The 12,230-nt window shown below is 53.0% G+C and overlaps 1 protein-coding gene across 1 annotated transcript; it reads right to left on the reverse strand.

Annotated features, from left to right (window-relative positions):
- Positions 1-1,386: 1,386 nt before the first annotated feature.
- On the reverse strand, positions 1,387-4,081 carry STRIT1 (small transmembrane regulator of ion transport 1). Its single transcript, XM_054166965.1, has 2 exons — positions 4,069-4,081; positions 1,387-1,481 (listed from the first exon to the last, which is right to left on the reverse strand). The coding sequence occupies exons 1-2, from the start codon at positions 4,079-4,081 to the stop codon at positions 1,387-1,389; spliced, it is 108 nt and encodes a 35-aa protein (XP_054022940.1).
- Positions 4,082-12,230: the final 8,149 nt, after the last annotated feature.

Consider the following 12,230-nt stretch of genomic DNA (forward strand, 5'->3'; position numbering starts at 1 on the left):
ATCACAGCAAGGCTGATCCAGGCAGCACCACAGGAACCACAGATTCACAGAATGGCCTGGCTTGGAAGGGACCATAAAGATCATCCAGTCCCAGTCCTGCCACGGGCAGGGACACCTTCCTGATCACCCAGTTCCAACCCCCTGCCATGGGCAGGACACCTTCCTGATCACCCAGTTCCAACCCCCTGCCATGGGCAGGACACCTTCCTGATCACCCAGTTCCAACCCCCTGCCATGGGCAGGGACACCTTCCAGATCACCCAGTTCCAACCCCATGTCATGGGCAGGGACACCTTCCTGATCACCCAGTTCCAACCCCCTGCCATGGGCAGGGACACCTTCCTGATCACCCAGTTCCAACCCCCTGCCATGGGCAGGGACACCTTCCTGATCACCCAGTTCCAACCCCCTGCCATGGGCAGGGACACCTTCCTGGTCACCCAGTTCCAACCCCCTGCCACGGGCAGGGACACCTTCCTGATCACCCAGTTCCAACCCCCTGCCATGGGCAGGGACACCTTCCTGATCACCCAGTTCCAACCCTGCCATGGGCAGGGACACCTTCCTGATCACCCAGTTCCAACCCTGCCATGGGCAGGGACACCTTCCTGATCACCCAGTTCCAACCCCCTGCCACGGGCAGGGACACCTTCCTGATCACCCAGTTTGTCTTAACCCACTGAGAATTTAACCAAATTAATTGAGCTGCTTCTTCCCCAGCTCAGCACATCTCACAAATGAGCTTAACTCACTTTTGTGTCCATCATTGCATTGCTAACTCTGAGAACACTGATTCCAAAACTGCTTAGACTCAGAGTAGCCACAACAAAGAGGCTGGAGAACAAGCAGCTGTCTGACCTGACAGCTATCAGTGACCTGACAGCCTGCCCAGGGAGGTGGTTGATGTCCCATCCCTGGAGATAGTCAAGGTGAGGCTCAACAGGGCTCTGGGCAACCTGATCTAGTGGAGGATGTCCCTGCTGACTGCAGAGGGGGTTGGAACTGGATGAGCTTTGGAGGTCTCTTCCAACCCAGACCATTCTATGACTCTGTGGGCCGCCACTGGCCTCCAGAAGTTCCTTACTCAATGACAAACCATCTGAAAACTGGGACACTGGGCTTTGATGGTTCCTCCTACTGCTCTAATTAGCATTTCAAACCTTGGCTGGAGATAAAAAGTGCACACCATGTTTACAGCAGTGTTGGTATTGCAAACAGCTCATTTTATACACATTGGAGTCGTCAGAGGTCTCAGTTTCTCTTCCAGGTTCTTCTCCTCCACAGAACTGCAAATCCTTCTGCCCTGTGGAACAAGGCAAACTGCATTTGAGGAGGTGTCAGTGCAAGCCAAAGGCAGCCTGGAGGGGTGCAAGTCACTTACTTCCATCAGGAGAAGACAATGTAAACCATCAGGGCACATCCCACTATCCAGCCAACTGCCAGAAGCAGAGGAACCAGGAGACGTGAGAGAGGGCCATGGGCTGAAAGAGAACAGATGGGCTCCTCAGAAAGCACCTCCCATGGACACTGAACCCCCTGAATCAAACACCTCACCCCCCCAGTTATCAGGGAGCAGAGGGACACCTGGGAGCTCAGGCCACAGCCTCTGTGATCACTGTTTTTAGCACAGGCACCACGTCTTGGCTGGCTTCCTACTGGGAATGCACAGCTCAAGCCCAAGGGGATTTGATGCTGTGGTCTCTGCAACCAGATAGGTACAAGGCTTAGCACCCCCAAAAACAGCAGGGCACAGGGTGGGGACACAAGCATTGTTCTGTCCTTGGTCTCTGGAGCTCATCAAAACATCTGTGCTGGGCTTCATTGAGAGCCAGTGTCCCAGCAGATTCAGGGCTCAATCCTTGACGAGTGCAGCACCTTCTACAAGTGAGCCTCTCACTCCAAGGGCATCAAGGGGCTGAGGCAGGTCCAGAGAAGGGCACCAGAGCTGGGGAAGGGTCTGGAGAGCAGGGCTGGGGAGGAGCAGCTGGGGGGGCTGGGGGTGTTCAGCCTAGAGGAGGCTGAGGGAGACCTCCTTGCTCTCTGCAGCTCCCTGAGAGGAGGCTGCAGCCAGGTGGGGGTTGGGCTCTGCTCCCTAGGATAGAACAAGAGGAAATGGCCTGAAATTGTGCCAGGGAAGGTTTAGGTTGTACAGGAGGAACAATTTCTTTGCTGCAGGAGTGGTCAGGGACTAGCCCAGGCTGCCCAGGGAGGTGGTGGAGTCCCCAGCCCTGGAACTGTTCAAGAAACCTGTGGCCATGGCACTTGGGGACAGGGTTTAGTGGCCACGGTGGTGGTGGGCTGAGGATTGGACTCAGTGATCTGAGAGGGATGCCCAAGTGCCCTGGTGAAGCCAAGGATCCAGCAGGATCCAGCAGCACAGGCTTCCAGGCTAAACACAGCCTAAACTCCCCGACAAACATCATCTGATCACTGCCTCCCTTTTTGGTTTTTACCCAGGGTTTACCTTCTATCCAGAACTCTAAATTGGTTTGGTTTTGCCATCTGCAGTTGGCCAAACCTCCTGCCTGCTACCAGGAGAATAATGGTCTCCCTGAGCTGCCTTCCACCCTGAGATGCCAGGGCCCAGCTGCACTGACAAGGGCACCCCAAGATGCAATGTGAACAAAGTCTCACTGCCCTCAAGCAGGCAGAGGCTTGGCAGAAGGGAAAGCTGCCCTGCCCCAGCCTGTTGAGCTCAACCCCTTTATCTTCCCTGCTCCAAAATGCCTCAGAACTTTATGCAGCTTTTCTTAGTACTTTATATCTACCCCTGCACCCCACACACCCCAAAACCCCCCACCTGGGGTGGCAGCTGGACCACCACACTGCTCAGCAGACTGGCAGGGATTGTGTGGCCATGCCCAGAGGACCCCATCTCCTGCATGGCTCCCAGCTGCCAGCCCCCACAAGGGAGATTCTCCATGTTCCCTATGTGCTGCCAGGTGAGGCTGTGCTGCTCCAAAACTCAGTTTAAGCCTGGCCCTGATGCAGCCTTTGTGCTGATGCCATTTGCCAGCCAAGGGAACACCCAGGGCAATGCACACCCTACCAATGCACTGATGCCTGGTGGAACTGCAGCACAGTTCCTGGGGATAGCAGTGAAAACCAAAAGCAACACACAGCAGTGAACACTCTGCTGTGTCTGAGGTTAGTGGAATTCTGCTCTCCTCCTTAGGCACCGGTGGGAATGGTGCCACAAAAGGCAGAGAACAGCCATTAAAATTGGCAGTGTGCTGAAAAAGGGAGAGAAAAGTCTTTTAAATTGGTAATGGTGCTCAAAATGGGGAGAGAAAAGACTTTAAAATGGGTTGTGGTGCTAAAAAAGGGAGAGAAAAGAGTTCAAAATTGTTTATGGGGCCTTAAAAGGGAGAGAAAAGTCATTAAAATTGGTAATGGTGCCCAAAAAAAAAAAGAGAGACAAGAGCCTTTTAAAACCACAAAAGGTCTCCAAAAGCTCCAAGGCTGTGTTCAGAAGGTATTGTCTCAAGGCAAAGCACTACCTGAGTGCCTGCAGACAGCTAACACCAGCCTTAAACTTGCAGCCATTCCCCCCCCCCCCCCCCCAAGCCTCTCGAGTAAAGCCAACACCAAACGGATGCAAAATGCCCCTCGGGGTTGAGGAGGTTAAGATCGAACCGCCTGTGCCTGCAGCCAGCCTCGCACGCAGCTTTCAGCTCCCCCGGCAGGGAATCGAAGCCGCTGTTGAACGGCGCTCAGCCGACACAAGGATGTGAAACCAGCCTAAAAACGCAGCGGCAGAACTGCAGCCAGGAGGAGCGAGGGGCAGGGTGCAGAAACGCCAGAGGAACCCAAAGCTGCTTTCAACTCCTTGCCCTTAGGAGAGGGAGCTTTTAAAACACAGGACAATTGCTGCTGCAAAGGCAAACGCAAGGTGCAGGAAAACAAAGGGCTGAGCATTTCCATGCCTCCCTCCCATGGCAGGGGGGTTGGAACTGGATGATCCTCGAGGTGCCTTCCAACCCTAACAATTCTCTGATCCCCCCCTTGCACTGCTCAGTTATGCATCTGAAGGACACAGAGTTACACACAGAGAGCTCTGCATCTTACCTGGCTCTGCCATTCCCCCCTCTGCTACTTTATGCTGGCAGGGTTTTAAGGTTTGCTTCTGCAGCTGTCCCTGGGAGCCTTGGGATGCTTTAAATAGGGGAGATGTGGAATGTGCTGCAGCTGCCTTGCTCTCTGATGCCAGGTTTGGCCACAGCCACTCAATTGTCTAAAAAGGCAGGGGGTCAAGGTTACCTCTTTCTATTCCTGCAACTGCACATCTCTTCCACGCAGCAAATGTGGAATGGAGAGGGGTCACAGGGCTACAAAGGCACTGAGGGGGCTGGAACAGCTCTGTGAGGAGGAAAGGATGAAGAACTGGGGCTGGTTATCCTGGGAAAGAGCAGCCTGAGCGGGATCTCATCACTGCTGACCAATAGTTAAAGGGTGGGGGTCAGGAGAATGGGAGGCTTTGATCAGAGGTGCCCAGGGACAGGCCAAGGGGCACAATCTGGAGCATCAGAAACATGAGGAGAAACTTCTTTAATGGAAGGGTGACAGAGCCCTGGAGCAGGCTGCTCAAGAGAGGTGGTGGAGTCTCCAGCTCTGGAGAGGTTCCAAACCTACCTGGTTGTGTGACCCTGCCTGGGTTAGGGGGCTTGGACTGGATGATCTCCAGAAGTTCTGGGATTCTGTGAGGTTTTGTTTGAAGAGGAAGAGGAACAAGGATGAAAACTGCTTTGTGGTCTCCTTACAACCATGAAACCCCACATGGGGAGTCCATGGAATACTTGTGTACATCAAAACACCCAAGGCATGACAGGGATGCAGTTCATTCTTGGTCTGTCACACCTTTCATCCCTCTCCTGTCAAAACCCCCAAGCCAAGTCCTATTCAGCAACACCTGTAGCTGAATCTCTGGAGGTGTTAGGGAGTTGCTGAGCTTCAGCAGGCATCCTGCCCTCCACAGGGCTGTGCAGTTAGGGTGTGCAGTCATGGGTTGTCATTCCTCCTGGGTAACAAGACTCAAAGGAGGAACATTCCCAAAATAATCTGGGAATGGTTTTGTCCTAACTAGGCTGAAGAACTGCAAACTGTCTGCCATTCAGGAGAGAAAACAGGGAGAGGAGTGCCAGGTGGGAGCCAGCAGGACAGCTTGTAGCACCTTGGGGTGATCCTGGCCACAGTTTTTGACCAGTGAGCAGAAGAAACCCACCCAAAGGTTACTGGGGAAGTGAAGTCCTGTACAGAGCATCAGGAGGAGCTCCCAGGTGAATCATGCTAGCGAGAAGCCCCTCACCAAATGAGTTTGTTCAGGCAGGACATTTGGTTTGTTTGTGGCAGGGCACTTGCTGTGGCCTACACACAACCCCATGTCAGAGCTGTGCCTGGATAAAGGAACCTGGGATTCCCCCTGTGTGTTTCTGAGCTGGAAAAGGACACAAAGGGCTGTTCCAAAGCCATCCCCCAGGATCTCTTGCAAAGATCCAAGCTGGGTGTTTGTGTCAGGCAGAGCAGCTGGCTGGGGGCTCTCAGAAGGCAAGGCAGTGCTCAGCAGATCTTCTCCAAGAGACCATCCTGTCCTTAGGAGCTTGCTGCCTAAAGATTCAGTACTTTCCAGGGGACAATAAATGCCACTGAGTCACAGCTAGCAGCTTTCTTCAGAACTGCTTCCTCTCTTCAGTGGCTGTCGAGATCACATCTGCCTCAAGCAGAGAGCCTGCAGAAAAGGAATGAAGCCAAAGTTAGAGCACCAAGTGGGGGGAAAGCCTGGCCTGTCATGCCAGCATCATCCAGCTGCCTCTACAGCACTTTCTGAACTCAAGAGGAGGCTCTGGGTAGATCCAATAGCAGCCTTCCAGTACCTGAAGAGGGCCTACAAGGAGGATGGGGAGAGTCTGTTTGCAACTGCCTGCAGGGACAGGACCAGGGGCAGTGGCTTTAAGCTGGAGCAGAGCAGATTTAGATTGGGTGTTAGGAACAAGTTCTTTCCTATGAGGGTGGTGGAACACTGGAACAGGTTGCCCAGGGAGGTGCTTGAGGCCCCATCCCTGGAGATAGTCAAGGTGAGGCTCAACAGGGCTCTGGGCAACCTGATCTGGTTGGGGATGTCCCTGCTGAGTGCAGAGGGGGTTGGACTGGATGAGCTTTGGAGCTCCCTTCTGGCCTGGAGCATTCTATGATTCTATTCAGATTTAAAGGACTAGAGCTGGTAATCATGAAAATGCAATCCCAGCCTTGTTGGTCAACACAGGAGCTGCTTTCCAGAGATCCCTTCTCAATCCCCTGCCCACCCCCTGACTGCAGAGGCAGAGCAGAAGGCTGCAGACATCCAGTGCTACAGCACCAAACCAGCTGGGAGAGAGAGCCTTCAAACCAGCCACAGCAAAGGCAACGAAAATGTCTGGTTATTGTTCCAGGAATGTATTTCTCTTTTGGTCTTAGACACAAGGATGGAAATGGTGGGCCCCAGGCTGCACATGACTTGCAGCCATCTGCAGAGAGCATTCATCTGGCCTGACCAAAACAATGAATGGCAGTGGAATGGTTTGACTACAATTATTTGTAGTGCTGTGAGCAGTCTCTTAGAAACCATCCTGACATGCAAGAGGGTCACTGAGCAGCACTCAGCTCTGGCAAAACTTTCCTGGAGACAGTTGGTTTCCATCTGTGCTGAACTCAGCTTTGTATAGATTGGGTTCACTGCATACTCATAAACAGTCCCCAGTTTTGGGTCTGTTTGGTCTCAATTCCAAGATGATGATGACAGGAAAATAACTGAAGCCAAATCCTGTCACCTAAAGAGGTTCTCATCAGTGCTACCCTCAACATCTTGACTGACCTGTTCCTCAGCCACTTTGTGCTTGCTCTCTCTTGGGTTCTTGTGCTCCTGTTTGTACCAGGAGGTGCTTCAAAGCAGGTCCTTTCAGGCCTTCTTTCCACTCCTGCAGATGCAACAGAAACATTGAGCTTACTCCCTGCCCACTAACACCGGATCCATGCCAGCAAGGTTCTGCTAGCTGCAGGATCAGACTCCACCTAACACCAGATCCATACCAGTAAGGCTCTGCTAGCTGAAGACTCAGACTCCCATTAACACCAGCTCCATGACAGCTCTGTTACCTGAAGGATCAGACTCCCACTACCATCAGGTTCATGGAAGATCAGACTCCCACTGACACCAGCTCCATACCAGTAAGGCTCTGCTAGCTGAAGACTCGGACTCCCAGTAACACCAGCTCCATGACAGCTCTGTTACCTGAAGGATCAGACTCCCACTACCATCAGGTTCATGGAAGATCAGACTCCCACTGACACCAGCTCCATGCCAGTAAGGCTCTGCTAGCTGAAGGCTCAGACTCCCAGTAACACCAGCTCCATGGCAGCTCTGTTACCTGAAGGATCAGAGTCCCACCTCCTCAGGGTTTAAAGGCTTCTTTGGGAGCTGAAGCTCCTGTCTGACAGCTTCCAGCACCCAGGTGGTAACATCTCTCTCATATATCTCAAAGCCAGCTGCATGTCTCAGATCTGTGCCTTTCCAGAATTCCCCCCTGGTGGTTTCCCAGTGGTTTGGGCAGCACTTGCAGCATCTCCAGGTCTGATGTGCTTCACAAGAAAGGCTCAGGGAGTCCCCTCAAAGGATCATGGGGATGTGCCCAGGGAAACCAGTCAAGGGACTGCCACTGGTTCCTTGAGAGCAGCTGGATCCAGTGGCTCTGCTGAAGGAGTGACTGCCAGAGCCACTTCTCCAGGTACTGAAGTTTTCTGGTACTGCATATCCCAGAATCCCAGCATGGTGTGGGTTGGAAGGGACCTCTGGAGCTCACCCAGTCCAATTCCCCTGCTCCAGCTGGGCACCCCCAGCAGCTTGCCCAGCAGCTCAGTGCCCAGAAGAGGTTGGAAGCTCTCCACACCAGGAGACTCCACAACCTCTCTGGGCAGCCTGCTCCAGGGCTCAGCACCCTCACACCAAACAACTTTCTCCTCCTGCTCAGGTGGAACCTCCTGGGTGCCAGGTTGTTTCCAGTGCCCCTGACAGGACACTGAGCAGAGCCTGGTCCCAGCCTCTTGCCCCCTAGCTTTGAGCCCCTCTCAGGCTGAGCTCTGCTCCAGGCTTTCAGCCCCAGGGCTCTCAGCCTCTCCTCGTAGGTCTCCACTGCTGGTTTTCCCAGTCCTCTGCCTCCTTGACAACACAGTTCACCTCTTGCCTTTCCCAGGCACCAGGTCAGGAGAGGGATTTCATCCCTGCTCATCCAGAACGGGTGTGCTCCTGCAGTCACCCTGAGGGCTGGGTGACCTTGGCTCCTGCCCTGCCCACTGCAGCCCAGACACCAGAACAAAAGGCAGGCTTCACCCCCTTTGTTTAGCTTTGCAGTAGAGCAGACTTTGTGGGGCTGAGATCCAATCTGCTGTCAAAAGAGAGCTGATTCTCTTCTCTGTGCAATGCAGGTACTGAAAAGCCTCTCCCTGCTCCAACCACCTCCGTGGCTGCTGAGCTGCTCCCCTCACCCCTCTCTGCCTGGTTCTGCTAGTTCTATCTATACAGCTGATCTAATGGAAATAATTCCTACCAGGAACCAGCCATTCCTAACAAGACAAGCTGACCTTCGCAGACTGGGCTCTTTCCAGGCCTGGTTGCCTTAAGCAAGGGCAGAGAGTCATTGCTTGTTCACAGCAATTTTACTAACTGCTGCCTCCCCCCCCATCCCAACTTAGCTGCCAGCACAGTAAGTATCCTCCTGGCAGTGGCAAGCATGAGGTTAAGGATATAAAGCAAAGAATCCTGTCACAATATAGACATTATCTTGAACAGCCCCTCTGTTTGGAGCAAGGGGATGAGCTGCAAACAGCAACTCTACAACAGATCTCAGTCCAACAATCAGGAAAAAACAAAACCCAAACCCCAACTAAAGCAGGGGGGAGAGTTTCCAAAGAGAACACACAAAGGGAGGACACAATGCCTGAAGGAAAGCTCCAGAGACCCAGCCCTGGCCACAAGCTGCTCCTTTTGTCCTGCTGAAGAACAATGCTCAAGAAAAACAAGTCCCTGGGCTCTGTGCTTTGCATTGCACTGTCATTTTTATAGGGGTGTTTGTGCTGGGATGATGAAATGCTGCACAGATGACTAAATGGGACTCAGCTGTGGTCAGCAGTGAGAGCTCTCTTTTTCAGTCCCTCAGAGCCTTGAGGTACTCAGAGAGATTTGTCTCACTTAAAGCAGCTTTGGAGCAACCTCCTTGACTTCAGTGCCATTAACTGCTCCAAGCTGGGAATGCACTTCAAATGCTTTAAATGCCTTTGGTACTTTGAGTGCATTAGAGCCAACTTTAGGAGGAGGAACTGAGCAAGCCAGCAGTGCTGAGAGTCCTTCCAGAGGAGAAAGCAACTTTCAGAGGAAAACCAGCATGGATGTTCTAGAAAAGAGTAAATTCTCTTCCTCAGATCCCTGGGGACTTTGCCAAAAGGGGAAAAAGAAACAACCAAACAAAAACCCAACCTGACCAACCCCACCCCAGCAGGTAAATAAAACCCACAGCCCACCCAACAAAACCAACCCAACCCCCCAGTCATCCAGGGTAGGTTCAGATTGGATGTCAGGAAGTTGTTCCCCAGGAGGGTGGTGAGAGCCTGGCACAGGCTGCCCAGGGAGGTGGTGGAAGCCTCCTGCCCAGAGGTGTTTGCAGCCAGGCTGGAGGTGGCTGTGAGCAACCTGCTGTGGTGTGAGGTGTCCCTGCCCATGGCAGGGGGGTTGGAACTGGCTGAGCCTTGAGGTCCCTTCCAACCCTGACAGTTCTATGACTCTAAGCAAGAAAGCAGGGGCTGCTGTTGGGTGTTGGCTGGCTGGAGGTTGTGATTGCCATCCCCAACTCCTGCTAGACCCCAGCCACAGATGCTGCTGGCCATGGGGAGTGGTGAGAACTCTCAGCAAGCTCCCAGACTGCTGTGGTGCCAAAGCTCTGGTGAAGGGATGGAATATGACCTTGATGAAGACACAGAGTATGTCAGCAGTCTCTTTGCAGATGACACCAAGTGAGGTGGCAGTGTTGATCTGCACCAGGGTAGGGAGGCTCTGAAGAGGGGCTTGGATAGATTGGATCCATGGCCAAAGTTACCAAGATGAGCTTCAACAAGGCCAAGTGCCAGGTCCTGCACTTGGGACACAACAACCCCAAGCAATGCTGCAGGCTTGGGGCAGTGTGGCTGGAAAGCTGCTGGCAGAAAGGGACCTAGGGATGCTAATGGACAAGCAGCTGAATAAGAGCCAGCAGTGTGCCCAGAGGGCCAAGAAAGCCAAAGGCATCCTGGCTGGGATCAGCAATGCTGTGTCCAGCAGAAGCAGGGAGGGGATTGTCCCCTGGGACTCAGCTCTGGGGAGGCCACACCTCGAGGGTTTTGTCCAGTTCTGAGCACCTCAATCCAAGAGAGATGTGGAGGTGCTGGAGCCAGGGCAGAGCAGGGCAAGGAAGCTGGGAAGGGCCTGGAGAAGAAATCTGATGGAGAGAGACTGAAGGAGCTGGCTAGTATGGAAATGAGGAGGCTGAGGGGAGACCTCATGGCTCTCTGCAACCATCTGAAAGGACCTTGTGGAGAGGTTGGTGCTGGTCTCTTCTCACAGCTAATTAGTGATACAAGAAGAGGGAATGGCCTCAAGCTGCCACTGGGTAGGCTTAGACTGGATACTAGGCACCAATAAATATACAACCAGCTCAGGTACACATGAGCAGGAAAAGCCTCCTTCAGAGGGTGGATGAGGAGGGGAGGCAGCAGGAGTAGCATGGGATGCTCCACCAAGGGGTACCTAGAGCAGCCCAGTTCCTGGAGATCTGATTCTCAGGCACTTGGGGTTTAGCAGCATGCAGCCCTGGCTGTATCAAGACAAAGAGGTGGAAGCAGCTGGATGTGAAATGTCCCTTGTGGCTGTCCCCTTGCTCTAACTCCTGAACAACAAGCGACTGAGCTGCTCAGCTGGGACGTGTGCTCCAGCTCTTGCTGCAGCCCTGAATTCCCTGAAGGCTGAAGCCCTTGCATCCAGAAACAAACCCTGGCTTGTGTGGCTTTGGCTCACGTGCTGAGCAAAGTCATGCACAGGCTGCAAACCTTTCCATTTGACGCCACTGTGTCCTCTGCGAGCAGATTAGATCATGCAGCAAGGAGCACGACGGCAGAACACGACCTGGCTACTGAAGAAAGGGAACAGCCATAAACAGAGGTGGTGGAAGGCTTTCTGCAGTGCTGTGGTGATCCAAGACTGAACTGATTTCTTGGTCTGATCACTCTAATTAAGCACAACCACTGGATAAGGAGGGAGCAAGATCACTTCAATGGCTCCTGTGGAACAAAAGGAAAGATTTCTCCAGGCTCTTTTATTTTGCACTCCCCCCACTCTGAATTAGGAAACTACAACACAACTGAGTGTAAGGCAGCCTGGGAGCTGAGCCCTGAAGTCACTTCCCAGGGAGGTGGTGGAGTCACCATCCCTGGAGGTGTTCAAGAGGGGACTGGATGTGGCACTTGGAGCCATGGTTTAGTTAGTCAGGAGGTGTTGGGTGACAGCTTGGCCTTGATGATCTCTGAGGTCTTTTCCAACCTTACTGATTCTATGATTCCCCCCCTAAACTGCACCTTCCCTAGCAGCCATACTCAGAGACAACTCATTCTGCTCTGTGCAGGTCAGGATTCTCCTTCCCTAAAGCTGGCAAAAGCAAGCCTGAAGCAGGCTAGCAGGTAGCGAGAGGGGACAAAATTCAAGCCCTGAAGAAAACAACTTCTGATAAGGCAAAGGCATACCAAGGCCAGCAGAGATGCATCAAAATGTACCAGCTGAGACCCAGCTGGGAGGCAGCAGCAGTCAGATGAGCAACAGAGAGCTCTGCAGGCTGCAAACTTTTCACTCCTGACCATGGGCTCAGTGCAAGGTCTGACACTGGCTCAGTGTTCCACTGCAGTTTGCAGGCAATGAGGCATTTCCTTCCTGCTTCTCCAGGTGGCTCTGGCACAGATTGCCCTGGATTTTACAGTTCTGTGAGATGATTTCCCTTCTTCCAGGCCATCACCTCCTGGGAGAACATGAGGTGGATCTCTGCTCCTCTTCTATAGCTTTCCTTGTCCTTTTAGAAGGAGCCCTCTGGGCTGGGGGGAAGAAGCATTTTGAAAGCTACCAGGACAAATCAGCCCATTAAAAACACGGGGGGGAAACCCAAAGCTTTGCAAGCCTTGAAAAGCCA

Source organism: Dryobates pubescens, chromosome 13 (assembly GCF_014839835.1).
Source record: "Dryobates pubescens isolate bDryPub1 chromosome 13, bDryPub1.pri, whole genome shotgun sequence".
NCBI classification, from domain to species: domain Eukaryota; kingdom Metazoa; phylum Chordata; class Aves; order Piciformes; family Picidae; genus Dryobates; species Dryobates pubescens.